Genomic DNA, 27909 nt, shown 5'->3' on the forward strand with positions numbered 1-27909 from the left:
GAGGCAATGAGGCCGCTGATGCGGCCGCCCGAGCGCTCACACACCGGGCTCCTCATCCTAGCTCTCATGGCTCAGAAGCTCATAAACCGCTTCTGCGGTTCCGCGAAATCCTAATTTATTATTGCGACAGCCACCGTCTCTACCCGGCACCCGCCAAGGGGCTGAGTAAGGTGGAGGAGCGAACTCTGCGGCGCCTGCAGACAGGAACCCTTCTCTGTCCTGCAATAGCAAAACACTTCGATCCGAACACAGATGGGCGCTGCCCGCACTGTGGAGAGATCTGCGATATCTTTCACATGGTGTGGGCATGTACTCAGAATCCTCACCTTCCCCCCTCCCCCACCCCCACCCGAGAGGCATGGGAGACTGCCCTCCTCAACTGCTCCACACTGGAGTCCCAAAGGGCTCTGGTCAAGCGGGCGCGAGACGGGGCCTCGTCATGCGGTGTCCCGGACTAAGGATACCGACCCGGCCCCTTGTAAGGGTCTGGATCGCGCTGACGAGCGCCTCCTCATCAAAATTCTTACTAACACTGTACTGTGCCCGGCGGTGCTTAAACATTTCAATACATCCTTTGATGGCGCGTGCCAGTTCTGTGGGGAGGTGGCTGACACCTTCCACATGGTTTGGGCGTGTCAGTCAAACCCATCTATCCCCCCCAACCCCAACCCCAGCAGAGAGGACTGGCGGCCCTGCTCGGCTGTCAGGACCTAAAGACCCAAAAGGCCTTGGTTCACCGGACGCGGGCGGCGTTGCTTGCCAATGCGGCCCCGGAATAGGGGCTCCACCTAGTATTGTTAGGGGAAAGGGCCAATAGGGCCTACCCCAATCACCTCTCTGTAAATATTTATTGTATTATAAATGTTTTTCACCACCACCACCGACCATGCAGCAGGGTTTTTCTTTTTTTTACTCTCAAGCTCTATTTGATTAAAGTTTTTCACCACCACCACCGCGGTGGTGATAGAGTGCTCGGCAACTGAGCCGGCGTTCACGGGTTCGAACCCGGTCGCGGCGGACGCATTTCAATAGGGGCGAAATGGAAAGGCGCCCGTGTGCTATTTGCGATGTCCCAGGTGGTAGAAATTATTGCGGAGCCCTCCACTACAGCATTTTTCTCTCTTCTTTCACTCCTTCCTTATGGCGCGGTTGGAGTGTCCACCGAGATGTGACAATTACTGCACCATTTCCTTTCTTCATAAACCAATTTTCACCTGGCTTCCTCAATAACTGATAGCGAAAATGGTGACCAACGACCTTCTTCCTTCCTTTCAAAGGTGTCATCACATGGTTGCTCTACGTATTGTAGTTCTGTACTTCAGTAACACAGCAGCCTATGATTGTATTTCGAAACTTTTGAGCTTAATCAACGCGCTGTACATTCAAAAAAAAAACACGATGGAAATTGAGACCAGGAAAGTCCTCCCACTTCCAGCGACCGCACAAGGGCATGACGTCACAAGCTTGTATGACGTCACAAGCGTCGTCTGCTATCCCTGCTGCAATGCACGCAGCGAGGTCTTTTCTCCACTGTACTACTTCAGGCGATCGAAGTAGTATATATAGACGCCTCATATATGAGTGACTGGTGGCTAAAAAGCGATATCAGTGGCGGTGTATTTAGAGAGCAGTGTAAAAAAAATTGCACCCCTAAGTGTGCATTTTAGTGTCTATAACTCGCACCCTCCCAAAAGGGTGCAAAAAATGCTTGTCAAACCCATAGTAAAGGTGGGATCGTTACAGTTGCACCCCTTTTCTGACTGTTTTACAGTACAGCTTCATATGTTTTGATTGCTTTAAAAGACACTGATCAATTTTTTGGTGGGTGCACTCTTGGAGGGAAGCTATGCATTCCCTACGAAAAGCTGCCAACGGCCTGTCTAACTTTGCACTAGTCTTACGCCGTCCCCAACTGCAATTATATATCTTTCACAGTGTTTCCGCATCTGTTTGCTGTGGAGTCAGATTTGTGATATATGCATGGTGTTCACGGCGTGATTTTTCTGAATATATTTAAAACAATTAGCAACGATTACGTTACTTCCTAATGCGAAATTTGGGCGCAACTCATCAGCTGTTTCAGCTTTTCGATAGATTGAGGCAAAGAATTCGAGCAAGACATGTAGTACAATTACAGACAATTGCTATTTTTCACACATTTTCTTAAACACTCCACTAACAGTTCTTGATTGTGTAGGGTCTGCTCGCGGGCAAGTCAAATCTCGCGCCGCTCACCGCGGGTAGCCTCGGACCCCTTCTTCCCGAGTGGGGGGGCGGGGGGAGCGAGGCTGGGAGAAAGCCTTTATAAGGCGAGACCGGGAAGGCTCGCGTCTCTCGCTCTTGGACCAGCCCTGCGAAAGGACCACCTGACCCAGCTGCCACGACGACGACCGGCCCCCCTGATGTGAGAATAAACCCTTTGTACAAAGTCCTGCCTCGAGTGATTGCCTGTGCGTCCCCCCGCAGAGGAATTGCCCACAAATAATGGCGCCCAGCGTGCGGCTTTAATTAACACCTTGTGGACGATTTCTCTGCCGATTTTGGGACGTGCAGCCAGACTCGTGGCAGGCCCTCTTTGTTCAGGGCCACGCCGGACCGATAGGGTTAAGGAGCGGGTCAGGCGGAATGTTCGCGGGGTAGCGACTTGTGTAGTGTTGTAAATTTGTTAGGGGTTTTGTGTTGTGTATTTCCGCGTGTTTGTAGTGTGGGGCTTAAATAGGGGAGATAAACACGTTCTCCCCGCTTAAGCACGGCTGACACAGTTCAAAACCGCGCGGACCCCACCCCGTGGTCGCGTACGCTACTGAGCGCACGCCGACCACGGCGGGCCTTGCTCTGCGGGAACAAAGGAACGACACACTGGCTGACACAAACAAGGCATTTATTGCTATAGCAACAATAACGCCAGCTAGCAACAAAATACACTGAGGAATCTAGGATGTCCGACTCACCAGCACGGCTACGAGCGAACGTCCGCCCACGGTAGGGCAAAGGGAACTCCGAGGTCGAGCGGGACGGGCTCGGCGGGAGTAAGTTGCGACCGAGAGGCGCCCGTCGACGAAGAGCGAAGCTGCGAGCGAAACGTCTGCTCGCTTCCCGATGCGAGAGAGAAGAGACCTAGCCTTCCCCCGCGCGCGAGCGACCAAACACGCCATCCGTGGCGCTGCTGTCGCTGCGACGCGAGCGCCCTCCCCTGTTAGCTAGAGTAACCAAACTAAAGGGAGTGCTTTTCGGGGGCAGCTAACAACAGTGGGGTGCAGTGCGGGAAAGTGAACGCAGGGGACGAAGGCGTCCCCACATCCCCCCAACCTTAAACAGACCCACGCGCCTGCAAGTTACATGCTATGGAGGAGTCTCCTGGTCTTCATGCACTTGAGGCAGGTCGTGCAGCGGAGGTCACGCCGACAGGGTGCACGCAGTCTTCCGCGGTATTCCGAAGGCGGCGTGAAGGTCTCCGCTGGGACGACTCGCATGGCCCGCGGGCTAAGTGCCCGCAGGCCCGCGAAGAGGAGGGCCGGTTGACCACCGCAGGCCAAGATTCCGCAGTAGTCGCCAGGGCAACAGCAGCCAGAGGTGGCTGCTGTCTGGTCTCGCCACAGCTGCCCCGGATGGATGCGGCGAACAGGATACAGGCCGCTCCGTCGCAGCAGGCGGCAGCGAGACGATGTGCACAGGACAGCAAGCCGCAGTGGCTCCGCTGGATCTGAAAGATTGCCAAAACACACTCCGCATGCCTTTAACGTAGGTCACGGGAGGGGAAACTGCGTACACAAAGGCCTGGTGGCTCAATGCTCAACTCGCTAGCAAAACGTGTCGGGCGGCTGTGCAACGCAAAGTTCGAGTGAACAAAGCCCTTTCTTGAGTTGAACGAGAATGCTCGGTTCATGCGAGGTTAAAAAAAAACAGGCGGCCAGCAAAGTGCGCCCCCTATCAACACCACGGTCCGGTGGTCGTGTCACTTTTGACATGGCGCAGGCAGCTATGAATAGCCTTAGGCCTCACTACCATAGTGGCGGTCGATGACCCCCAACAAAAGAAAGACCCGAAACGGGTTTCGTGCGCGCAGCCGCGAGGAGACATCAGCGTTGTGGGGTGGTCCTCCCCGCTCACTGCACAAAGCAGCTTCTGAGCGATCGGCGCCCACCGTATCGGACGGTGTCGGAACGCCCGGTGCCGAGCTGCAATACCAGCGAGCTCGTTACGGCACCCGTGGCCCCAGGCCACCCGGCTCCCAGAGCCGCGACTCCCAGAGTCGAAAAAGAGACAGCGAGAAAATATATACAGAAAACTCGGACCACCCACGCGGCTTCCGTACTCACTCGCTTCGGGCTCGGCAACTCCGCGGGCGCTAGGCCTCGCGCTCCCTCGATGCGGACCAAGTGTTTCTTGAAGAAACTCCAGGAAGAAAACTTCACAAAAAAATATGCTGAGCATGTCGAAAAGTTCAAACATGCTGCAGCGCAATACACCTCGCACTCAAGAAAGCATGCCGCAGGTCCTAGCGATCAAAATTCACACTAGGCCTACCACTTGTCAAGTACGGACAAAGAGCGTTCCTCGAACCGAACTGACAGTCGTCCAATGTTCCAAGAGCAGGCCCCACGTTGGGCGCCAGATATGGGGTTAAAATGGGGAGATAAACACGTATTCCCCGTTTAAGCGCGGATGACACAGTTCAAAACCGCGCGGACCCCACCCCGTGGTCGCGTACGCTACTGAGCGCACGCCGACCACGGCGGGCCTTGCTCTGCGGGAACAAAGGAACGACACACTGGCTGACACAAACAAGGCATTTATTGCTATAGCAACAACAACGCCAGCTAGCAACAAAATACACTGAGGAATCTAGGATGTCCGACTCACCAGCACGGCTACGAGCGAACGTCCGCCCACGGTAGGGCAAAGGGAACTCCGAGGTCGAGCGGGACGGGCTCGGCGGGAGTAAGTTCCGACCGAGAGGCGCCCGTCGACGAAGAGCGAAGCTGCGAGCGAAACGTCTGCTCGCTTCCCGATGCGAGAGAGAAGAGACCTAGCCTTCCCCCGCGCGCGAGCGGCCAAACACGCCATCCGTGGCGCTGCTGTCGCTGCGACGCGAGCGCCCTCCCCTGTTAGCTAGAGTAACCAAACTAAAGGGAGTGCTTTTCGGGGGCAGCTAACAACAGTGGGGTGCAGTGCGGGAAAGTGAACGCAGGGGACGAAGGCGTCCCCACAGTAGATAGATTGTTGTGTATGTGAATGTTCTTGTTGCCATGCAGTTAGCCGGTGCGGCCGGACAGTTAGCGCGAACTATGCCTCCCAGAAAGGATGTTTCAGCCACGGCTTTGGATGGCGGGGCAGCCGGTAGTGAGACGGCCGACGCGGCGGCCGTAATGGGGCAGGTGACTGAGATGTTTGCCGCATTAGCCCGTCAGCTCGGTTCGGTGGCTGGCGCCAACCAGGCCGCAGCATCGGTAGCATCGGCGACAGCATCGCGCCCGCGGATAAATATGGAGGTCCCCTCCTTTTCCGGGTACACGGACGCGAAATCAGTCCACGAGTTTCTACAACAACTCGAGGACTACCAGACGGCTCTGGGCGCCCCAGATGACGTAATGCTAGGGCAGGTCCTGCCTGTAGCACTCGTCGAGAGCGCGGCGCGATGGAGGCGCTGCCAGCCGACTTTCCAGTCGATGGCGGACTTCAAAGACCGTTTCCGCGCCGAGTTCTTGCCGCCTGATTATGAGCGCCGGATGCTGGAGGAGCTCGCGTTGCGCACCCAACACCCAGAGGAAAGCCTCCTCGAGTACGTACGCGCAATGCAAGAGCTGTACAAGAGGGCAGATCCGACGGCAACCGACCGAGATCAGGTTGCGCGTGTGATCAGGCAGTGCCATCCACGCTTCAAGCCGTATCTGCGGGGCCGCAGTTTTACAAACCTCGAGGCCCTAGCGCAGGAGGCCAAGACCGTGCAGGCGGATTTACTCGCCGAACTGCGCTACCAGCCGCCCCCCAGGCCGGCCGAATCGCTAGAACCGGGATGCGCATGGGATGGAGGCCGAGAATGCGCGATGAGGGCTCGGCGCGCCGAGGTAATGGCCGTGGAAAGGCAGGTGGAACCCCCTGTTGTCCCTCGCGCGCTTGACCCGTACGCATTCGAGCAGCGGCGTCGTGCCGGCCTCACAGGCCACGCGCCGAGCGAGCGTCAGGAATGCGCGGAGAAAGGGGAGAGTCGTCCCCAACCGCTTCGTGGAACGAGGGGTCCTCCGTCCACGCGGCGGGTGAATGACCGGCTTTGCTGGAATTGCAACCAGCCCGGCCACGTGGCACGCGAATGCCAAGCTAGGCGTATGCAGGGAAACGCCAGGCGCTGGCGGTGATGTCTGGTGGCACCGACCTTTCACCGTCAGCGGGAGAATTTCATGGTTGTCAAGGCGCTAGTCAGGAAAAGAACTCCCGCGCCGGCGACGGAGAGGCCTTTGTCCCGCTCGCCTGTAGAGCTCAGGGAGTCGTTCCGCGCTCAAGCCCTTTTATGCTAGTGCAGTTAGCGGGTCGATGCTACTCTGCACTCGTAGACACGGGCTCAACGCTGTCACTGGTCGGTGACGAGGTGTACGAGGCCTGCCGGATAGGTAACATCCGTGTCAGACCGGCCGAAACCCCGTTAAGCTTAGCAGCTGGGGCGGCAAAGGCAAAGGGAGCAGTGCGTCTTACGATGCGCTTTGACGGCAGAAAGCGGAGACATCGCTTCGTCTATCTGCCTGGCTTGTCGATACCAGTAATTCTGGGAAGGGATTTTTTCTCGAGCGAAGGCATTGTGCTCGACATGGGGGAGAATGGCTATCGTTACAGCCAGCTCGCCCCCCTCATTCCCTTCGAAAGCTCATCCTTGCCCGGCTGTCCGGCACAAAAGGTGGGTGTCCACACCTGTGCGACAGAAAGGCAGGTGAGCTCCCTCGAGATGCTGAGAGACGGTGGCCCGTTAGAAGCGATTATTGCGTCTTTCTCAGGACCCAGTAGTCAGCGCCGAAGGCTCGCGGAAACTTTACTCCCGTTTTCGGATTGCTTCACGGAGAAACCGGGCAGAACCGACCTGCTTCAGCACGAGATTCAGACGGGTGATACGCGCCCTTTCAGGTGTAACCCGAGGCCGTTAAGTGCGCATAAGAGGCAGCTTCTCGACTGTGCCCTTGACGAGATGATTGATACCGGTGCGGTGAGACCCTCACAAAGTCCCTGGGCGTCACCAGTGGTTCTAGCGCCGAAGAAAGATGGATCGGTCAGGCTGTGTGTTGATTATCGTAAGCTCAACTCACTGACGCCTACCGTTGCGTACCCTTTTCAGTCGATCGAGGCTGTGATGTACGCGTTAGGGAACGCGAGGTTCTTCACAGTCCTGGATGCAAGCAGAGGGTACCTGCAGATTGAGGTGGCCGAAGGTGACATTGAGAAAACCGCATTCACCTGCCACCGCGGGCTCTTCGAATTTACTCGACTCCCGTTTGGTTTGTCTAACGCCCCGAGCACGTTCATGCGACTGATGGACATCGTGCTGGGCGATGCAAGGTTCAACTACGCCATGGCGTACCTCGACGACGTTGTGATATTCTCACAGTCGTTCGAGGAGCACCTCATTCACCTGAATTCCGTTCTCGATAGAATGAGACGTGCCGGTCTAACCATCAATCCAAAGAAAGTGCAGTTGGCATCGAAGAGAGTGAACCTCTTGGGCTTTGTCGTGGATGATGGCACACTGAGACCGAATGATGACAAACTGCAGGCAATTCTGAACTACCCCTGCCCCATGGATGTGAAAAGCTTGCAGAGGTTTTTGGGGATGGTTGCGTTCTACAGGCAATTCATCCCGCGCTGTTCGGAGCTTGCAAGGCCGCTGAACCTGCTGTTGCGTAAAGGCTCGATGTGGGTCTGGGGCAAGGAACAGAGTGACGCATTTGTTGCCTTGGCTCGCGCGATAGCGAATACCGCTAGTCTGCGCCTCCCCGACCTGAACAAGCAGTTTGTCTTGCAGACAGACGCTAGTGACTACGGTGTTGGAGCTGTTTTGTTGCAGGAACACGAGGGCAAACTGCGCCCTGTCGCGTTCGCTAGTCGCACGCTCACATCGGCGGAGCGGAATTACTCCGTGACCGAAAAGGAATGCCTGGCGATCATGTTCGCATTGTCGAAGTTCGACATGTACCTAGATGGAGCGGTCTTCACCGTGCAGACAGATCATCAGGCATTGTCTTGGTTAAAGAGGCTCAAGAACCCCGCAGGCAGACTCGCGAGATGGGCGCTGACGTTGCAACGTTACGCGTACGCCATCGAGTACCGCCGGGGCAGCTTGAACAAGGTGGCCGATGCTTTATCGCGCGCACCGTGTAATGCTGGCGGAAGCGCTTCAGAGGCGCAGCCCAGCTTTGAAAAAAGCGGCGTCATCGCTGTTGGAGAGGAGGAGAGGGCGGACGGGAGTGTCGCGCCCGGTTTGGAGAGAGGAGACGGACAAAGGTCCCGCACGGTGCTGTGACGGAAGGGAAACACAGCAGCTCGTGGCGGCGACCGCTCGCCTGCCTAGGAGCGAGGCAGAAAGAAATCTGTCTTGGGGAGTAGCGGTCAGTAGAGAAGAGCTGATCGAGGCCCAGAAAGCAGACGGTCTTTGCCAGCGGGTGCTGAAGGAGCTTGCGAGCAGCGCAGCTTGCACCGGGAACGCTGAGGGCAAGTACGACGCGTATCTGCTGGGCGATGATGGCTTGCTGCTCCGCTATATTCCCCAACTTGACGAGGAAGAGGCGATAGCATCCCCTTTCCGAGTCGTGGTCCCGAGAAGGTTGCGGAAACGGTTCCTGCAGTACTTCCATGACTCAGCGCTGGCAGGCCATGGCAGCGGCAGTAAGACTTACGACAAGTTATGCCGTGTCGCGACCTGGCCAGGCATGAGAAAGGATGTGCTGGGATACGCCCGTACCTGCCCGGTATGCCAGGTAGCCAAGCCTCGGGCGGGCAAGCCCGCTGGCGTGATGAAGGCGGTAGTTAGCAACTACCCGTGGCAAGTGGTCGCGTGCGATATCATGGGACCCCTCCCTCGGTCCGCGCGCGGAAACCAATTCATCCTGGTAATAACGGACCACTATTCCAAGTGGGTTGAGGTTTCCCCCTTAGGAAGCTTGTGTCGGAACGAATTTGGGAAAAACTGTTGGAGACTTTCACTCGTTTCGGTTTCCCTTCCGACCTGATTACAGACAATGCTTCGTATTTCACAAGCAAAGTCTTTGTAGACTCTTGTAGGGCGCTTCAAATCCGCCACAGGAGAACGAGTCCCTACCACGCTCAGAGCAACATAACCGAGCGGGTGAATCGAAATCTGAAGAGCATGCTGGTCGCGACGACCGAGCAGCACAGAGATTGGGACGCGCGGCTGTCCGAACTGGCGTTCGCTACAAGGACAACCGTGAACAGGTCAGTGGGTATTACACCCGCTTACTTGAATTTTGGGAGAGAGATCGCTTTTCCGCTAGAGAATGCCCTACTCGACGCGGCGGGGCCTGCGCCCCCTCCGCTTTCGCAGTACGCGGCAAGGCTCCGGGAGCGCCTGGAGGCAGCGCAGCGAGCAGCCCGCGAAAACCTCGATGTGGCGCGCATGGAGCAGGCGGATCAGTACAACAAAGGTCGCCGTCACGTCGTTTTCAACACGGGCGACTTAGTACTCAAGAGAACGCACCCACTTAGTAACGCAGCGCGCGGTTTCGCCGCGTCGCTAGCGCACAAGTGGGCTGGGCCGTACGAAGTTACGGCACGGACTACGCCGCTCACCTACCAGCTGCGGTTGTTGACAAACGGCGAAATCGCCGGTCCGGTGCATGTCGCTGATTTGAAGGCTTTCCACCTTCGCAAGGACGATGACTGCGAAGCGGTGGAAAATCAGCGCGATGCGGCGATCTCACCCCCGGGAGGACGAGCAGGTAGCGGTGCGGTTCGCAACCGACGCTACAACCTGAGGACCAGGTAGCACCCGTGTCTCTCGATCAATTATCACTCGCAGTGCTCTCGCCCTCTCAGTATGTCTTCTAGGAAGCTCCAGCGGACCGACGCCCGTGGCTCGAACTCCAGAAGGCAAGGCAGACCACCGTCGAACGGTGGCCGCCATCAAGGCGCGCCACCCGGCTGGCGGCAGGAGCCGCGCGAATAGCGCAGGTTCCACGGCCGCGGTGGCCCCCACCGCCAGTCTAACCGCGCGCCTGACCACTGGAGAGAACCTCCCAGTGGTGCAGGACAACGCAAGAGGGCCAGTGACGACCAGGCGCAGGGCCCCCCTCAGGACCCAGCCGGCGCTTCGGCCGCCGAGCAGCCGCAACCCAAGCGGCCCAGGGTCCTGCGGCACGTGGCCACCTGGACCACGGTCGCCAACGGAGCGGCCATCTCTTACTGCGCGCGGTCCAGGTGGCGGGACCAGGCGCAGCCCCTTCGCGGCGGAAAAGCGCTTGGCGGCTGCAGCGCCTTCCCCCGCTGCGCCACTGCAGAGGGGCAGCCCGGAGGAGGCGGCCCTCCGCATCCTCCAGTCCAGCCGGCCAGACCTGCTGTCCCCGGCGGCCGAGGAGCTTTGGAGGGCGCTGCCGGCAGGGCCCCCAGCGGAGCCAGGCGCCTCGCTCCCCCAGGCGGCTCGTGAGGAGCCCATCCAGCCAGCGGTGAGCGGCCCCCCGGCGAGCACCCCTCCCCCCTGCGACGACTCTATGGACCCGGACCCGGAGGTCATCGACCGCCTACTGGCGGACCCCGGGACGGACGTTTGAGGGGGGGGGGGAGATGTAGGGTCTGCTCGCGGGCAAGTCAAATCTCGCGCCGCTCACCGCGGGTAGCCTCGGACCCCTTCTTCCAGAGTGGGGGGGGCGGGGGGAGCGAGGCTGGGAGAAAGCCTTTATAAGGCGAGACCGGGAAGGCTCGCGTCTCTCGCTCTTGGACCAGCCCTGCGAAAGGACCACCTGACCCAGCTGCCACGACGACGACCGGCCCCCCTGATGTGAGAATAAACCCTTTGTACAAAGTCCTGCCTCGAGTGACTGCCTGTGCGTCCCCCCGCAGAGGAATTGCCCACAATTGTTATTAAGGAAGCTTCGTGGTCGGAGAAATAGATGGATATATGCTCGACTTGCTGCACCAATGCCTGGTTAATTCTCAAAGACGAGGTCCACGTTAAAGTATTTCGCGAGGTTGTCACAGCCGTGGGAGGCGTTACGAGCGAGAGGAACGGCATATTCTCCCGCTTAAGTGTAAATTCCTGTTCGTCTTTATATCTACATTAAACTCCCCACCCACCCTGCAACTCAGCACAATGAACGCTGACGGCCTATGGCTTCAGCGCCGCGTTTCTGGCGCAACGTTGTCGATGCCAACGCATGCAGCGCACATCTGTCACTACCGCCAAGTTAAAGGGAAACTCCGGCGATTTTTCGATGTTCATCGATCGAAATGAAATTTTAAGTCTGTATTCTTTATGGTAGTCCGATGTCTCATGTAAAATTTCGCACCTGAAAGCGGTGTAGTTTTTTCGCAAGCGAATTTTGAAGACAAGCGCTCCTCGACGCGAGCGGCACCCATCGATCGAGCGACTTCAACAGGCCACTCTGTACTGTGACGTCACTAGCGTGTCGGCGTGTCAATAGCTGGTCGGGCGCGCGCTGGCGTTGGCAGTGCAGGGGAAAACTGAAAATTGATTTTGAGGAAAGTAAATGACGCAGTAACAGACACCCGAACCGCGACGTAAGGGAGGAGTGAAAGAAGAAAGGAAGAAAGAGGTGCTGTAGTGCAGGTCTCCGGAATTATTTCGACCACCTGCGCAATTTCGCGCCATCTCAATGTGCCTGATGTGATGTTTGGTTTATGGGGTTTAACGTCCCAAAGCGACTAAGGCTATGAGAGACGCCGTAGTGGAGGGCTCCGGAAATTTCGACCACCTGGGGTTCTTTAACGTGCACTGACATCGCACAGTACACGGGCCTCTAGAATTTCTCCTCCAAAGAAATTCAACCGCCGCGGCCGGGATCGAACCCGCGTCTTTCGGGTCAGCAGCCGAGCACCATAACCACTGAGCCACCGCGGCGGCCCTGATGTGATGTGTACGCCAGAGTGATGGGTCACGGCAGCTTCTGATGTGCTGTGGGCTGCACAAATTCTTCATCTGTGACAACGGGCGTGATCTACGATAGGTTTCCTAGCTTTAAGAACCTTCGCGACAATTGGGTGAGAGCTGTCCGCCGTGTCTACTGGTCTCCGAGGGATCATTCCCGCTTGTGCTCGGAACATTTCGCGCCAGATTGCTATGAAGACATCCTGTATCTCAGAGGAAGCTTTGGACTCACTAAGGCTTCGTTCAACCGGCGCTTGAAGGCAGATTCTGTGCCAACGTTATTCGAGTACAACCGCCCATCGCAACGGCCAGCTGAACGAAGCGTGGCCGTCAAGAGGAAGCAGACCACAGTGAGCGTGCTCAAAGTATGTTGGATTGTAGAACTGTAGCTGGCGTGAATTCACTTCCAAAAGCGCGCCGTCGAGACAAAGCTTCGCAAAGAGAGGACTGTTGCTGATGCATTCCCCTGTAAGGACGTTGTGCACAGCGGCAACGTCCGGTTACGAAGTAAGGATGCCTTGCGGCTGGCAAACGGATTTGTAACCAGTCGAATTCTCTATTCGACTCCTTATCTCCACCTACGGAAACAAGAGGAGGACGCCCTTGAGGTCATCCTTCGCAAAATTGTTAAACGTGCCCTTGACCTCCCCATCACTACTTCAAACAGCCGGCTTATGGCTCTTGGGGTGGTGAATACTTTCCGGGAACTCCGGGAGGCGCACCTTACAAACCAGTACACGCGCTTGTCGCTAACGGAGTCGGGTCGCCGCCTTCTTGCTCGACTCCATATCCAACACACCCCTCCAATGGAAGACAGGTTTCGCATCCCGGAACTGTGGAGACGTGCCCTCCACGTGCGGCCTCTTCCAGCAAACATGTCACATGAAGACCATAATGGTCGGCGCCTGGCACGAGCGGAAGCGCTAGCCCGATATTATGGCAACAGAACAGGTGTATACTACGTGGACGCCTCCGGCCCTCACCACGGGGGATGGTACACGGCCGCGGTAGTTCACAACAGCAACACAGTTAACGGCCTAACTTTCAGAGCCCGCAGTGCAACACAAGCAGAAGAGGTCGCGATTGCTCTCGCGGCCTCACATTCCAATTCAAAATACATAATCACCGACTCGCGAGGGGCCTGTCGGAACGTCGAACAAGGCTGCACTCCCTTCCTAGCCTATCGAATATACCAAAATTGCATACGGGATACGGACCCCGCACACCGTTACCTCATATGGGCCCCTGCTCATCAGGGGTTGGCAGGAAACGAGGCAGCAGACGCAGCCGCCCGCGCGCTCTCTCAGCGGGCTGTTTTCTCCTCCCCGTCCGATCAGGAACCCGATTTTAATCCGGTCTATACATTCAAAGATATTACAACATATTATCAAAATTGTCATCGCCTTTACCCTAGCCCATGTAAAGGCCTTAAGAAGGCGGATGAGCGGCTCCTTCTCCGCCTTCTCACCAATACATTGCTGTGCCCGGCAGCGCTAAAACATTTTGACCCCTCCTTTAGCGGCAGCTGCCCACACTGTAGTGCAGTGTCTTCTGACACTTATCACATGGTGTGGGCCTGCCCCTCCAACCCCGCTATTCCCCCCATCCCCAACCCAACCCGGGAGGACTGGGAGGCGACCCTGCTCGGCTGCCACGACTTACAGGCCCAACAAGCCTTAGTCGGGCGCGCCCGGGCGGCGGCAACCGCCACTGGGGTCCCATACTAGGGACCTCCACCTAGTGTTTGTAAGGATCGGTCCCTTACGGGCTGATCCAAACATACCTCCTGCTCATTCGTAATAAATGTTTTCACCACCACCACCGGGCAGCAGATTCTTTCATCAGACTGGGTCGGCCGGCACTCGCCACACGAACAGCTATCAGCGGGAGCATCACATTAACTTTTGTTCTGATGACTGTGTCACAAATGCTTGTACGAGAAATGACTCAAATACTTACTTCTCCGAGTTCAGACCGTCTCCATGCTGTAGGTGACGCGGCCAGTGGTGTGACTCGGGTAGCTAGCGCGGCGGTGGATCATATTTGAAAGGCGACTCGTCCAGTCCGAAATCGTTGAATGAGTCGTCTTCTAAAGACTCGCTGGTCTCTGAAAAGCTGTTCTCCGCGCTTCAGTCACGTCGACAGCGCGGCTCCGAACTTCGCAGCGCGGCGATGACGATGATGATAACTTTATTTTCCGCCAGATAAGGAAGCTCCCTACTCCCCGTCCCCGGCATGCGGGCCTTGGTGACGGCGGCCAGAACCTCCGCGATTAGAAGCCGCGGCGAACAAGCTAGTGACGTCACAGTCAATACCGCATGAAGGCACCTCCCCGGTTTCGGTTTCGCGGTTTCGGTTTCGAGTTTTGCGTTTTTTGCTGTTTCAAAATTATTTTAGGATCGCTTTTGAAAACCTTGTATCGTACACATTACAGGAGATCCTCAGGAACACAAAACAGCCATTAACTTAAAATGGCTGAAAAATCGCCGGGGTTGCCCTTTAACACTGTTCCATGAGGGCAGTTATGCGCCTTCCCTCTGGTTCAGGTGTCTATCGAGATGTGTGAGGCAGATAGTGCGCAATTCCTATATTATTGCGAAAGCAATACTACGCCAGGTCTATACCACTCGTCGCGTGGTCCGCGGACCCCCCTGCTCCTCGAGGAGCCGCCGCCGCGCCTAACAGATGGTGTGACGTCACCCTTTCCGTTGCTATGGCGACGCGTGACGTCAGCTTGCTCTTTCCACCGCAGCCAGGGGGGTGGTGGTGGTGAAAACATTTATTTAGATGGGACAGGAGGTATGTTTGGATCAGCCCGTAAGGGACCGGAGGAGCCGGTCGTGCCGCGCTTCTCGAGGAGTCGCGCCATGGAAGTCACCAACGAAGAGTCTATATCAGAATCTAGTTGCTCTACTGCTTCTATTGCTTTCGCAACCAACCAGGTTTAACCAGAGCTAAACCACACCAATTATTTATTTATTTATTTCAATACCCTAAAGGCCCAATGGCCCATTACATGGGGGGGGGATTCATCAACGAAAACCTAACAAATATACAATACAGAATGTAAACGGCTGAAAAAAAGAAATAAACAAGTTAATAAGCCAGGTACAAGTTAAAAAGAAAAAGGGATAAAAAAGGCTAGTAACAGGTACTTGAAAAAATGCACATGTAGCAAATCCCACAAAACAAAACAACAAAAGCCCACCTTCGGAAGTTACAAAACACAGCATCTAACATTTTGCGGAACGTTACGGCCGACACACACACACATATGAAAAAAAAGTGAACCACGCAGCGATAAAAAAAGAACGCACATCATTGAGTGCGAGTGTGAGTGTGAGTGGTCTTGAGTGTGAGTGTAAGTAGATTTGAAAGTGAGTGGAGATGAGGGTGAGTGGAGATGAGGGTGAGTGAGTGGACTTGAGTGATGAGTGGATGTGAGTCGACCTGAGTGGGTGTGAGTGGACGTGAGCGATCGTGAGCGGCGAGTGAGTGTGAGTAGCGGGTGGACGCGACAGCGAAGTTTATCGCGTGTTTCGCGAAGACCGTGTCCGCTTAGCTGTTTTCATGCTGTTGACAGCTGAGGGAAGCAAATATTCACTGCCGAGGGTGCTCGAGGCAACATAAGGCATCATGCCGGTGTCTTTGGATAACCGAAGCAGAGGATTCCGTCGGCGCGGGAATGGAAATCTTTCATTGCTGTTTGCCTTACTAGTTAACCGTTGGCACGGGCGGCCCTTCACGGGCGCAGTAAACCGCTACAAGTTTAGTAAGATCCTTTGATCGAATTCTGCACTGCCATTGCTAGAAAAGTAGATGTCTCTTGTCTCGCCTCCTACACGGCTCGAGCTGATATACGCTGAGTTCAAATGCTTGCTGCTGAAACAACGACTGTCCGCTTCTCGGTAATAACTAGCGTGAGTCAGGGATCTCCAGTACTGCATTGGACGCTTAGATTTTTTTTTCTGTTCCCGAGTGTGTGCATTGTACAGCTCTGTTTTGGCCGTAATTTTTTGGGACGAACTTTACGACATACGGGATCGCAGCGCCTCTAGGCGGACTCCGCGAAGGATGGATGCGTTGCGCCAGTGGAGGAAGGAAAGAATTCAGATGCGCTTACGTCACATTTTTTGAAGCTGAACGTGACATCCCCTCCCTCCCTAGTTGGCCGCTGTCTCAGCGCGCATGCGCAGCAGAAAATGCAGCAAATGACGCCGCTGCGCCCAGGTTGGCTGCGTCGTACGTCGACCAAAGACACCCTGTTTCCTTGCGAATTTTTGACGATCTCTTTCAGATAACAAAGGTACTTTAAAGACGACATGCATATGCCTGACAGTGCAGCGTTAGCATTATCGCAGCTATTTAGAACCGCCCGCGGCAGCATTTATGTTCCCCGCATGCATGTTTCTGAATATGCTGCAATGGGTTCCGTGTCTTTGAGCGTACATATAATATACATCGAGATGCACGAGCGAAAATATGCAACAAAAATTTCTTTTGAAAGAAAAGTGGTAGATTCCTGACCGTTGTTAAGAGTGGACAACGTGGTCCTGGGAGCCGGGTGTGACTCATCGCAAAGCAAGGGATATGACGAGGCCTGGCGCCGGCGGCAGAAGCATAGACGACGACGGCCGGGGCTGTTGCACTCCAAATCACCGAACCTCCGAACCGATCGAAGCAGGCCGTCTCCCACGGGCCTGGGAGAAATTACTGTCAGACGAGTGTCGTCGTTAGGCAAAGATGCGGCGAGAGCTTGCGACAGCAGCAGCAACAGTGAAAGCAGAGATGCACAGGAAGCACGGCGGAAGCAGCGGTATACGTTGGCCGAGTCGGCCTTCGGGTCACCGGACGGGATGATACTACGCAAGGTCACGCTGAGCGAGGCTGCTAATTGAAAGACGCTGTGTCGAAGGGGTCTCGTGCTTCGGCCATCCGGCGGGGGAGATCGAGGAGGTCATTCACCTGCGGGGAGACTGCGGGATTCTCCTTTCCCGCGGCGGCAACGCACAGAAGATTAGCCCCAGTGGACAAGGCGACACCTCAGTGTTTGTTGGTGTTCCCCTTCTCATCCCCTGAGCTGTGAGAGAGCGAGAGAGCTTCAGCACCGCCCCGTGCCGTGGGTGGTACCGCCAGCGTCATCAATGGCCCATCCGATTGGACAACGTTATTCGAACGGAGCCGGTACCTGCGGGGCTAAACGAGTTAGTCATCTCCAGGACCCCTCCGTCTTCAACTCTGGTTCCAGCGGTGGGATAGAAGCCCCATCTTTAACACTGGTTCCAGCGGTGGGATTGTGGCCCCATCTCTAACACCGTGAAGACAAAACAATAGCAAAATGAACAGCTACCTGACAAGCCATAAACGTTACAGTCTCGGGTATTTGTTGTCCACCGTTACGATGCCGTTCAATTCCTGTCGTTCAGATCGATTAATGTCTTCGTTGTGTTTACGATCAAGTCCCTCACAAACTTGCCAGTGATGAGATTGGGGGGAGGGCGACCGCCCCCTCCGCCCCCCCCCCCCCCCCCCCCAAAAAAAAAGCCTTTGCACATTTTCCCTGAACGTGCGTTTTCGGGCTTGTAGGGCGAGATGTGATTTTTAACTTAGAACTTGAAAACTTTTTCCTCTGTGATGCGTCAAGTAGTCCCCTACTTTGTACGTTCACCGTGTTAGCGGCTGCCTTATTTCACACAATTCCACGTTCTACACGTTGGTAGTTATACGGGCACAATTCGTAGTGACTGTCGAGGTATCGTGGTCCTGGCGTGCCCCCACCGTTGTCTTGCCATGCCGCCTTCGCGGCGACGACGGCGGTGCCATTGCGGTTGCGGTGGCCAGCAACCTCGTCTCGGCGGCAAAGAGCCATCCATTCATGTCTTTGTCCCACCATGGGACACAGCGACGCCAGAGGGGATCGTCTCTTCACTTTACAAGGAGCGCCGACCAGCCGCCTTGAAGGAGGGTATATACTGAGGGCGGAACAAAGCCACTTTCCAGGACTGAGAATGAAGGCCGCTAATCCCACTGGTGAAATGTCCGGGCAGGTGCTATGACCTTCGTGGACATGCCGTGGCGGGATATCTCAGCCATCGGCTTGTTTCCCCTGGTATCGAAAGGAATATTGCTCGCGTAAACATTAACATTCAAATATTGAGTAATGGTATGACATGTACACCGTTCACAATTTATTTTTCAACAATAAAGCGCACAAGATTTTTTGTGTAACTAAAATAAATGAAAAAATCGTTGTTTCTAATTTTCGTTTTGATATACGGAAATCTGTCTCCCCTTCCAAGCCCTCCCTAAAACCACGCTCTGGGACCGCCACTGCCTTTTACACTGTGCTTGGGGAACGTATTGTTTTGGCAATCTAGGAGGGGGGACCGCAAAACGTGAGGTCAACAGGTGTGTTTCTTCTAAGCAAAACGTTAACAGCAGACATCCCGAACTCCTTTATTACAAGCGGCTGAGCAACTATCTGCGGAGGGACAACGTGCTCTTGAGACGAGGAGTGTGATATTTACATTTCGACCCCTGTTGCTGTGCAATATGCGCATTCTTCATCTGCACTACATGAGTAATCAAGCCAGCCATGTGGAGGCAGCCGCCAACGCGCCTAAAGAGAACAGGTGTCTCCGTGCGGAACTACACAAAAGTATGGACAAGTCACCTTTTCTGCGCGGCGCCCGAGCCCAAGCCAGGCACCAACCGCCAACGCGCCTAAAGAGAACAGGTGTCTCCGTGCGGAACTACACAAAAGTATGGACAAGTCACCATTTTTGCGCGGCGCCCGAGCACAAGCCAGGCACCAACCGCCAACGCGCCTAAAGAGAACAGGTGTCTCCGTGCGGAACTACACAAAAGTATGGACAAGTCACCATTTTTGCGCGGCGCCTGAGCCCAAGCCAGGCACCAACGTCAAAAAACGAAAACTTCGTGTAAAATCATCCCATGAAATCCGTAGCACATAGGTCGTCAAAAAAAATCTCTGCCTCTCCCGTAACCGAGAGTTGAGTAAGCATGAAATGTTTACGGGCCTAATGTCATCTCGGTGGACACCCGAACCGCACCGTACAGGAAGGGAGGAACGCCACCACCTGTTCAGCGCGATGCCTTGTCATTTGAACGCAAGGTTTTTTGAGGAAAGGAAATGGCGCAGTAATTCTCTGCCATCTCGGTGGACACCCGAACCGCACCGTAAAGGAAGGGAGGAACGCCACCACCCGTTCGGCACGATGCCTTGCCCTTTGAACGCAGCGCTTCTCCCCCGGATCACGTACGACAACGAAGTGCAACATGCAATTTATGTGGTTTTTGCACGCGTTATTAGAAATCAGAAATTATAATTCCGTGCGTTATCAAACCCACAGCTCCACTGATATCTTGATAAACATTGAGAAGGCACTGGCAGCAGTTATTTTTTGTCTCGTTTGGAGACCAACCAGCGCTTGCATGCCGGTCGCGTAGGAGGGCTTACGGAGTCTCGTTAAATCTCGCTAAGGCTCGTACGGTGCCCGGTTGTACCCGTTTCAGAGCCCGGATGACTGGATTTCAGTGCCCGGATGAGTGGATTTCAATGCCCGGATGAGTGGATCTCGGTCTCGGCGTGACGTCACCACACTGCCGACAACGGGGGCTAAAAGCATTTCATGCTTAAAACGCGATGAAAGCGCACGCGAGTGGATTTCAATGCCCGGATGAGTGGATCTCGGTCTCGGCGTGACGTCACCACACTGCCGACAACGGGGGCTAAAAGCATTTCATGCTTAAAACGCGATGAAAGCGCACGCGATACACCCGCGTCGTAGCTCAAATGCGACTCGGAGGCGTCTGTCAAAGCGTGTTTTGGCAATCAGCGGGCAGAGCGGCAGCGTCTCGAATCACACATTGCTCGGGCTGTAAAAGAGACGAGCGGTCTCCAGACCTGCCATCACCGCTGCATGCGCCGCTGCCATCGCTGCGCCGCAAGGTGGCGTCTCTGCTCGATCTCGCGTAATCTCGAGGCGCTCGATGCCATGGAAATCCCGCGTCTTCTCGCGGCAGCCAGCCAAAACAGATACCGCCGGACGCAGGTGCTTGCGCCAGTGCATCCCCTTCGGAACTTCGCCGAGGAGTTGCGCCGACTACAGCAAATCGCGCAGACTGGTAGGCGAGTTTGTGCAGTGCGCGTCAATTGCCACCGTCGCTGGTCTGATTGAATCGCTGTTTGCACTTCTGTGGAACTTTCCCCGTTTGAAATATTGACGTTGAGGACGTACGGAACAAGGACGACGATGTTTGCCACGAAAAGAGACGTTGCAAAAATTTTGGAGAAAATCAGAAACGAACTTGAGGTAAGATTCTCCTGGCTTTTCAGCGATAGCTGCTCATATTGGAAATAAACTGGCACATTTCCTGTGTCAGATCATTGTCTGCCGTCGGAATATATTAGCTTATGATGACTAACGAAATCTCGTTTCTTGCTAGTGAGTCAGACTTTCGTTTTCATGCTAACACGTCGCATTTTTGTTCGCACGCCTTGGGAATTTCTGCTTGTTTTCCCACGCGCTCTGTAGTGATTAGCGCGACCAGTCACCACTGTGCACTTAGCCGACGTAATCTTGGGAGCGTTGAATTCCGACGTGCTTCATCTGGCGCTTCGGCGCACCCCTAGCCAGGAAAGTAATTCATTGCATAAAAAGTTGCCGACAAAGTGATCAAATTACAGTACTAGCATTACAGTAATTTAATTACTGCCGTGTCTGCGGTTACGCAAGGTTTAGAGGTATGCGCTTCCATGGTGCATTTATTTTGTCTTCCAAAAGTAAGGGATCAACTCGGGTTTTTGCTGTGAGTATAGTTTCGGAATTGGCCAGCTGAACCGCTTTAACACAGTAGAGTAGGGCATTCTTCGACCTTCCGCGCCTTATCGCGCCAACGCCGACGGTTCAGTACCTTAAATGCATCCTAATCGGCGTACACCAACAAAACAAAACTATCAAGCGCTCTCAGCGTTCAATCGTCATTATAGGAGCGTCGTCGGTCGATGGTACTGCAGCGCGGCGGGTCATCTCATTTCTAGCCCATCCACCTCGGACCACAGAGCGCGGAACAAAAATCACTGTATGCGGTTTGTCTGCCGCGAGTGCGCTGGTCACTATTATGACCACATCATCATCATCATCAGCCTGACTACGCCCACTGCAGGGCAAAGGCCTCTCCCATGTCTCTCCTATTAACCCTGTCCTTCTCCGCCAGCCGCGGCCACCATAATTATAATTATTAGATATCGCGTGCGTCTCGGTGGGACTCAAGCAGGTTCCTTCCTCCTTTCTTTTTAGAGCGCAGCTCTTTGGCGCCCGTTTCTGCGTTTCGCGGCGTAGCCGTTGCCGTTGTCCGTTGTAACGCAATGGACTCTTAGTCGCGCTTTGAGCTGCGAAAGCAATGGAGCGGGAGCTTGGAAAGCGGAGGAAAGGCGCATAACTGCCCTCTTGGAACAGTACACACCTCAATCGTGCTTTAAGCTACGTGGTGGTAGTGACAGGTGTGTGCTGCATATGTTGTCATTGACAACATTGTGCCATTTTAAGGAAAGGGAGCGCGCAAACTGGCTCCCTGGGTCAGTGGACGCCGCCTGAATTGCGCTTATAGGTGCGTGGGGTGATGAGAGAGAGAGATGTGGGCTACAGGTACTGACAACGTTGCGCCAGAAACGCAACGCTGAAGCCATAGGCCGTTGGCGTTCATTGTGTTCATTGGCGTTGGCGTTGACAACTGTTTGCAGTCCGATCATTTTAGGGAAAGGGATTGCGCATAACTGGCTCCCTGGGTCAGTGGACGCCTGAATCGCGCTTATACGTGGGGTGGTGAGCGAGAGATGTGGGCTGTAGGCATTGACGACATTGTGCCAGAAACGCGGCGCTGAAGCCATAGACCGTCGGCGTTCAATGCGTTGACTGACTGACTGAAAAACTTTGTATATAAAATATTTACAAGGAGCGAGTGGAGCGGTCCTTAAGGGGCCGTTCCTTACAAACGCTAGGCGGCCTGCTCATTACAGGAGCCCATTGGCTGTAGCTGCTGCTCGGACGCGCCCGACCTGGGCCCTTCGACTCGCCAGGTCAGAACAGCCGAGCAGGGCCTCCTCCCAGTCCTCCCGGGTAGGGTTGGGGATAGCGGGAATGTGCGGGATTGATTGGCATGCCCACACCATGTGGTAAACGTCTGAAGACTTTTGTCTACAGTGCGGGCACTCCCCTGTGCACGCAGGGTCTAAATGATGACTGCCGGGCACAGCAATGTTTTAGTGTAAAGGCGAAGGAGTAAGCGTTCCTCCGGCTTCGTGAGGCCCTTGCAGGGCTTAGGAAAGATTACATGGCCGAATTGGTAATATTGGATGATTTCCTTGAAGGTAAAAGCCGAATTGGGGTCAGAGTCCGCATCGGGGGGAGGCGAAGGCGATGCCCGGAGAGAGAGCGCGCGGGCAGCGGCCTCGGTCGCTTCGTTGCCCTCGAGACCCGTGTACGCGGGAGTCCATACTATTGTGCGGGACGCGGGAGCCCCGAGATAATTGCTATTCTGAAGTATTTGGTATGCCAAATAGAGAATAAAGCCCCTTTCGATGTTCCTGCAGGCCCCTCGCGAGTCGGTAATGATGACCCGCGAGTCCTGATCGGCGGCGGCGAGCGCGATTTCCACCTCTCCCGCATGAGTAATGTCTTGTGCTTTGAACGTGAGGCTGTTCACTGCGGTGGTTTGGTGGGCGACTGCGGCCGTGTACCAACCCCAATGGTGTAAATCGCATGCTGGCATGGCAGCACATCAGCTGTTACAGCTTTTCGATAGATTGAGGCAAAGAATTCGAGCAAGACATGTGTGTACAATTACCCACACCAGCGGGCCGTATCTACACCCTCCAGACGCATTATCCCTCGAGGTCCTCGCCATTGCGCATGCCCTCCTTCCCTCTCTCCAAGAGTAGACAGTCTATTCAGACTCCGCTATACACCACATACAGAAACGCACCCTGACCCCTTCTTTCCAACAGGAGGTCGAACGAGCGGTCTCCGCACTGCAGCCTTCCATCGTTTTCCTCCGCAGGGTCCCTGGGCATTCAGGGATTGAAGGCAATGAGCTGGCCCATCAGCTCGCCCGCGACACACTTTTCCGGGCACCGTTGATCCGCTGGCCCAAGCCCTCGCGGAGGACGATGGGAGACTCACCCTTAACCCGCACCATAAAAGAGGTCTACCTTGAGCTCCGCCTCGACAAACGCCTTTACCCTCCCCCTCATCCATCACTCACGGTGCCCGAGTCTCGCCTTCTTCGGCACATCCAGTGAATGCAGTCATCACCTCGTCCCGCCTATTTCTCTATCGCTATCGATCGGACCCTTCCTGTTCCAACTGCCCCTGTATCTATGCGGACCTGGCCCATTGACTCCTCTATTCCCCGCTGCTCAGCAGTCGGGTTCCTACCCCGCACCCTCTCTATCCATCACCATCTGGCTCGACTGGCTTGGCGCTGAAGGGGAAGAAGAACAGCGGCTTCTGGTCGCCCAGGCGGTCGAAATGCTCGGCCTGTAAATTATAGTCGATTAAAAGTCTTTTACTACTACTACTATTGCTCGTAATCTAGGTTCTGCGGTGTGCTGAGATTACGTCGGCTGTGCTGAGGTCCGCGAATGATACATTCGGCAATTTCAGATTTCAGTACACATTGAGTATGTGTAACGGTGGGTCCTGCTTGCGGAGTGGGAGGAGGGTCACCATTACATAGGAGTATTCAAGTTGCATGTCTAAGTCGACCTGGTTGGCTGTATAATTTCTATAGACGCATAGACAAGACGAAGGGTCCTGCTGGAACGTCGTATAATTTGTTAGTGTGGCGCCTTTCCCTGGCTCTTGGAGGGCAACCGCGGCTGGCAAATGTTCAAAGGTTGAAAGGAAAAGCTGGAGGTCGGCCCGCTTGGAACGGGACCGGAGCCCCCGACAGTTCCATTGAGTATTGTAATGGGGGAAGCCGATTTGGAAAGGGGGGAGCGCCTACACCGAGGGTGTCCCGCCATGCTCAGATTTAGAGGTGGGAGGTGGAAGTGAGCTGCGGCAGAAACGCCTTTAATACATTCGGCACATTCGAATCCAGGATAAGGAGCATGGCCCTTTTCATTTAGGAACCAGAGGTACACTACAGGGCGCGGTGCTCTCTCCCCTTTTATTCAATTTGGCTATGATGCGCCTACCGGCACAGCTGGGCGCTGTCGCCGGTGTGCAGCATGCGCTGTACACCGATCACATCACCCTGTGGGCCACACAGGGTTGCCTTGGAGACATTGAGGCCCGGACCTGCAGGAGGCGGCGACCATAGTGGACCGTTATGCTCGCCGCTGCGGCCTGCAATGCTCCACCCAAAAGTCTGAATTTGTGCACATACGCCACTCACCAAAGTGCACAGCCAAAATTTCATTTACTCTTGAGACAGCTCCAATCCCTGAAAATGTCGAAGTCCGGGTAGTGGGGCTACATCAAGACAGACGGTCAGAAACAACATTGTCCAAACTCCGTCAGGTGGGGGACCAGATGGGCCGCTTGGTCCGCCGGTGTTTCTTACAAGCGCGGGGGGTTACGATGTAAGGACGCCTTGCGGCTGGCGCATGCATTTGTAACCAGTCGAATTCTATATTCAACTCCACCTGCGGAAGCAAGACGAGGATTCACTCGAAGTCATCCTCCGCAAAATTATTAAGCGGGCTCTGGACCTGGCGAAGTCTGGACCTGGCTCTGGCGAAGCCGCACTCTGTTTCTGCAGGCGACATGCCTAGTGCATCACCGATCCACCATGGGCACTTTTCCGAGGTTTTAATACCACTTTTTCGCTTGATCGCGAACAAAAAGCGTCGAAACAGCTGAGTGCGTAACCCAGTCAAAAAATATAGTCAAGAAAAAGCGCTGCCTCTTTATAGCGCGCGCCGTGAGCTGCGGCAGCAGGCGACTCCCACAGTCGCCTTCCCCGAGCTATTTACCTGATAACTTAAGGGCAGACTCAGTATTCTAAATACGCCGTGCAAATGCAGCATTCATTCATCTTTGCGGCAACATTTATTCACCCCTGCGCTAAAAAAAAAACTGTTTATAGTCCCCTTTACTAAATCCGAAACTTCTGTAAAACGTTAAGAGCCGGAACTATAAAAATGACAGTATAAAATCCAGAATGCAGTTTACTCGAAACCGGATGAACGTTAGCACCTGAAGTAAACAATCAGATGCGTAAACATGTTTTCCCTCGCTTAAAAATTGTTTGCCATTCAGGTTTTATGCCAACAGGGATAAAAACTCAACGCAGAGCTCTATTTTAGCGTTTCAACAGCGTACACGAAAAAGCGCAGAGCCGCAAGTCCAGTTTGTTTTGGGTAGAGAAACCAGAATGCAAATTTTAGCAAAAAAAATCTCTTCCTCTCCCGTAACCGAGAGTAGAGTAAGCATGAAATGTTTACGGGCCTAATGTCATCTCGGTGGACACCCGAACCGCACCGTACAGGAAGGGAGGAACGCCACCACCCGTTCAGCGCGATGCCTTGCCATTTGAACGCAAGGTTTTTTTGAGGAAAGGAAATGGCGCAGTAATTCTCTGCCATCTCGGTGGACACCCGAACCGCACCGTAATGGAAGGGAGGAACGCCACCACCCGTTCGGCGCGATGCCTTGCCCTTTGAACGCAGCGCTTATCCCCCGGGCACCTGTGCGCCTGCGCGGCTTTGTTTCGATGCGCGAAGCCCCTAAGAGATCACGTATGACAACGAAGTGTATCGTGGCATTTATGTGCTTTTTGCACGCGTTATTACAAATCGGACATTATAATTCCGTGCATTATCAAACGCACAGCGACTGATATCTTGATAAACATTGAGAAGGCACTGGCAGCAGTTATTTTTTGTGACTCCTTTGGAGACCAACCGGCGCTTGCATGCCGGTCGCGTAGGAGGTCTTAGAGAGTCTCGTTAAATCTCGTTAAGTCTCGTACGGTGCCCGGATGTTCTCGTTTCAGAGCCCGGATGACTGGAATTCAGTGCCCGGATGAGTGGATTTCAGCGCCCGGATGAGTGGATTTCAGCGCCCGGATGAGTGGATTTCAGTGCCCGGATGACTGGAATTCAGTGCCCGGATTAGTGGATTTCAATGCCCGGATGAGTGGATTTCAATGCCCGGATGAGTGGATTTCAGTGCCCGGCTGATGGCTCTCGGTCTCGGCGTGACGTCACCACACTGCCGACAACGGGGGCTAAAAGCATTTCATGCTTAAAACGCGAGAGCTACGCACGCTGAACACCCTACAGCAGCGATCGTAAACGGTTGGATAGTGGATACGCTTCGAACTTGGCCGGCTGTCAATCCAGTTCGCTGCAGCGGCGGCGTCGGGAATTACAAAAATTCTCTGCCTCTCCCGTAACCGAGAGTAGAGTAAGCATGAAATGTTTACGGGCCTAATGTCATCTCGGTGGACACCCGAACCGCACCGTACAGGAAGGGAGGAACGCCACCACCCGTTCAGCGCGATGCCTTGCCATTTGAACGCAAGGTTTTTTGAGGAAAGGAAATGGCGCAGTAATTCTCTGCCATCTCGGTGGACACCCGAACCGCGCCGTAATGGAAGGGAGGAACGCCACCACCCGTTCGGCGCGATGCCTTGCCCTTTGAACGCAGCGCTTCTCCCCCGGATCACGTATGACAACGAAGTGTAACGTGGCATTTATGTGCTTTTTGCACGCGTTATTAGAAATCGGAAATTATAATTCCGTGCATTATCAAACCCACAGCTCCACTGATATCTTGATAAACATTGAGAAGGCACTGGCAGCAGTTATTTTTTGTCTCGTTTGGAGACCAACCGGCGCTTGCATGCCGGTCGCGTAGGAGGGCTTAGAGAGTCTCGTTAAATCTCGTTAAGTCTCGTACGGTGCCCGGATGTTCTCGTTTCAGAGCCCGGATGACTGGAATTCAGTGCCCGGATGAGTGGATTTCAGTGCCCGGATGAGTGGATTTCAGTGCCCGGATAACTGGAATTCAGTGCCCGGATGACTGGAATTCAGTGCCCGGATGAGTGGATTTCAGTGCCCGGATAACTGGAATTCAGTGCCCGGATAACTGGAATTCAGTGCCCGGATGAGTGGATTTCAGTGCCCGGATGAGTGGATCTCGGTCTCGGCGTGACGTCACCACACTGCCGACAACGGGAGCTAAAAGCATTTCATGCTTAAAAAGTGTCCGGAGCGTCGCCTTCTCCGCAGTACACGGTTGCTTGGACACTACGTGATGGCGCTCTACCAATGGAGTTGCGAGCGGCGTTTTGAAAACAGACGCGCAACTCTGCTACCTTTGGTAGCATATACAGTAACTCTAGCGAACACTTCCAACCGGCGCCTCCTGGGCCTGGGAATGGTGATTTGGGAGCTCCGGGAAGTCCACTTGACCAACCAATACACACGTCTCTCGAAGACATCGTCGGGTGGCCGCCTCCTTGCCCGACTACACATACAACACACCACTCTCATGGAAGAGCGCGTACGTATTCCATTGCAGTGGAGATGCGCCCTCCACGTGCGCCCTCTTCCCGCGAATATGAACCGTGAGGATCATAATGGCCGGCGCCTGGCGCGGGCCGAAGCCCTGGCCCGCCACTATGGATCGAAACCTGGCGTATTCTACGTGGATGCCTCCGACCCCCGCCATGGGGGATGGTACACGGCCGCAGTCGTCCACCAATCCGAAACAGTGAACGGCCTTACATTCTGAGCCCGTGACATAACACACGCGGAAGAGGTCGCCATTGCGTTG

The 27909-nt window shown here is 54.7% G+C and overlaps 1 protein-coding gene across 4 annotated transcripts in view; it reads left to right on the forward strand.

The window, feature by feature from the left end:
• The first annotated feature begins 20096 nt into the window (after positions 1-20096).
• The window catches only part of LOC149342460 (uncharacterized), a 134889-nt gene continuing 127076 nt past the window's right edge, over positions 20097-27909 (forward strand). For 2 of the 4 annotated variants that reach the window (XM_089544831.1, XM_089544830.1), the window contains exon 1: positions 20109-20433. In XM_089544831.1, the coding sequence (XP_089400957.1) occupies positions 20374-20433 (60 nt within the window). In that variant the 5' untranslated portion in view covers positions 20109-20373. Of the gene's footprint in view, positions 20434-27909 lie in introns of all 4 variants that reach the window. The other 2 variants (XM_089544829.1, XM_089544832.1) reach the window with 2 other exon arrangements.

This window comes from Amblyomma mixtum, chromosome 5, assembly GCF_055824585.1.
Source record: "Amblyomma mixtum isolate Tamu chromosome 5, ASM5582458v1, whole genome shotgun sequence".
Classification (NCBI taxonomy): Eukaryota; Metazoa; Arthropoda; class Arachnida; order Ixodida; family Ixodidae; genus Amblyomma; species Amblyomma mixtum.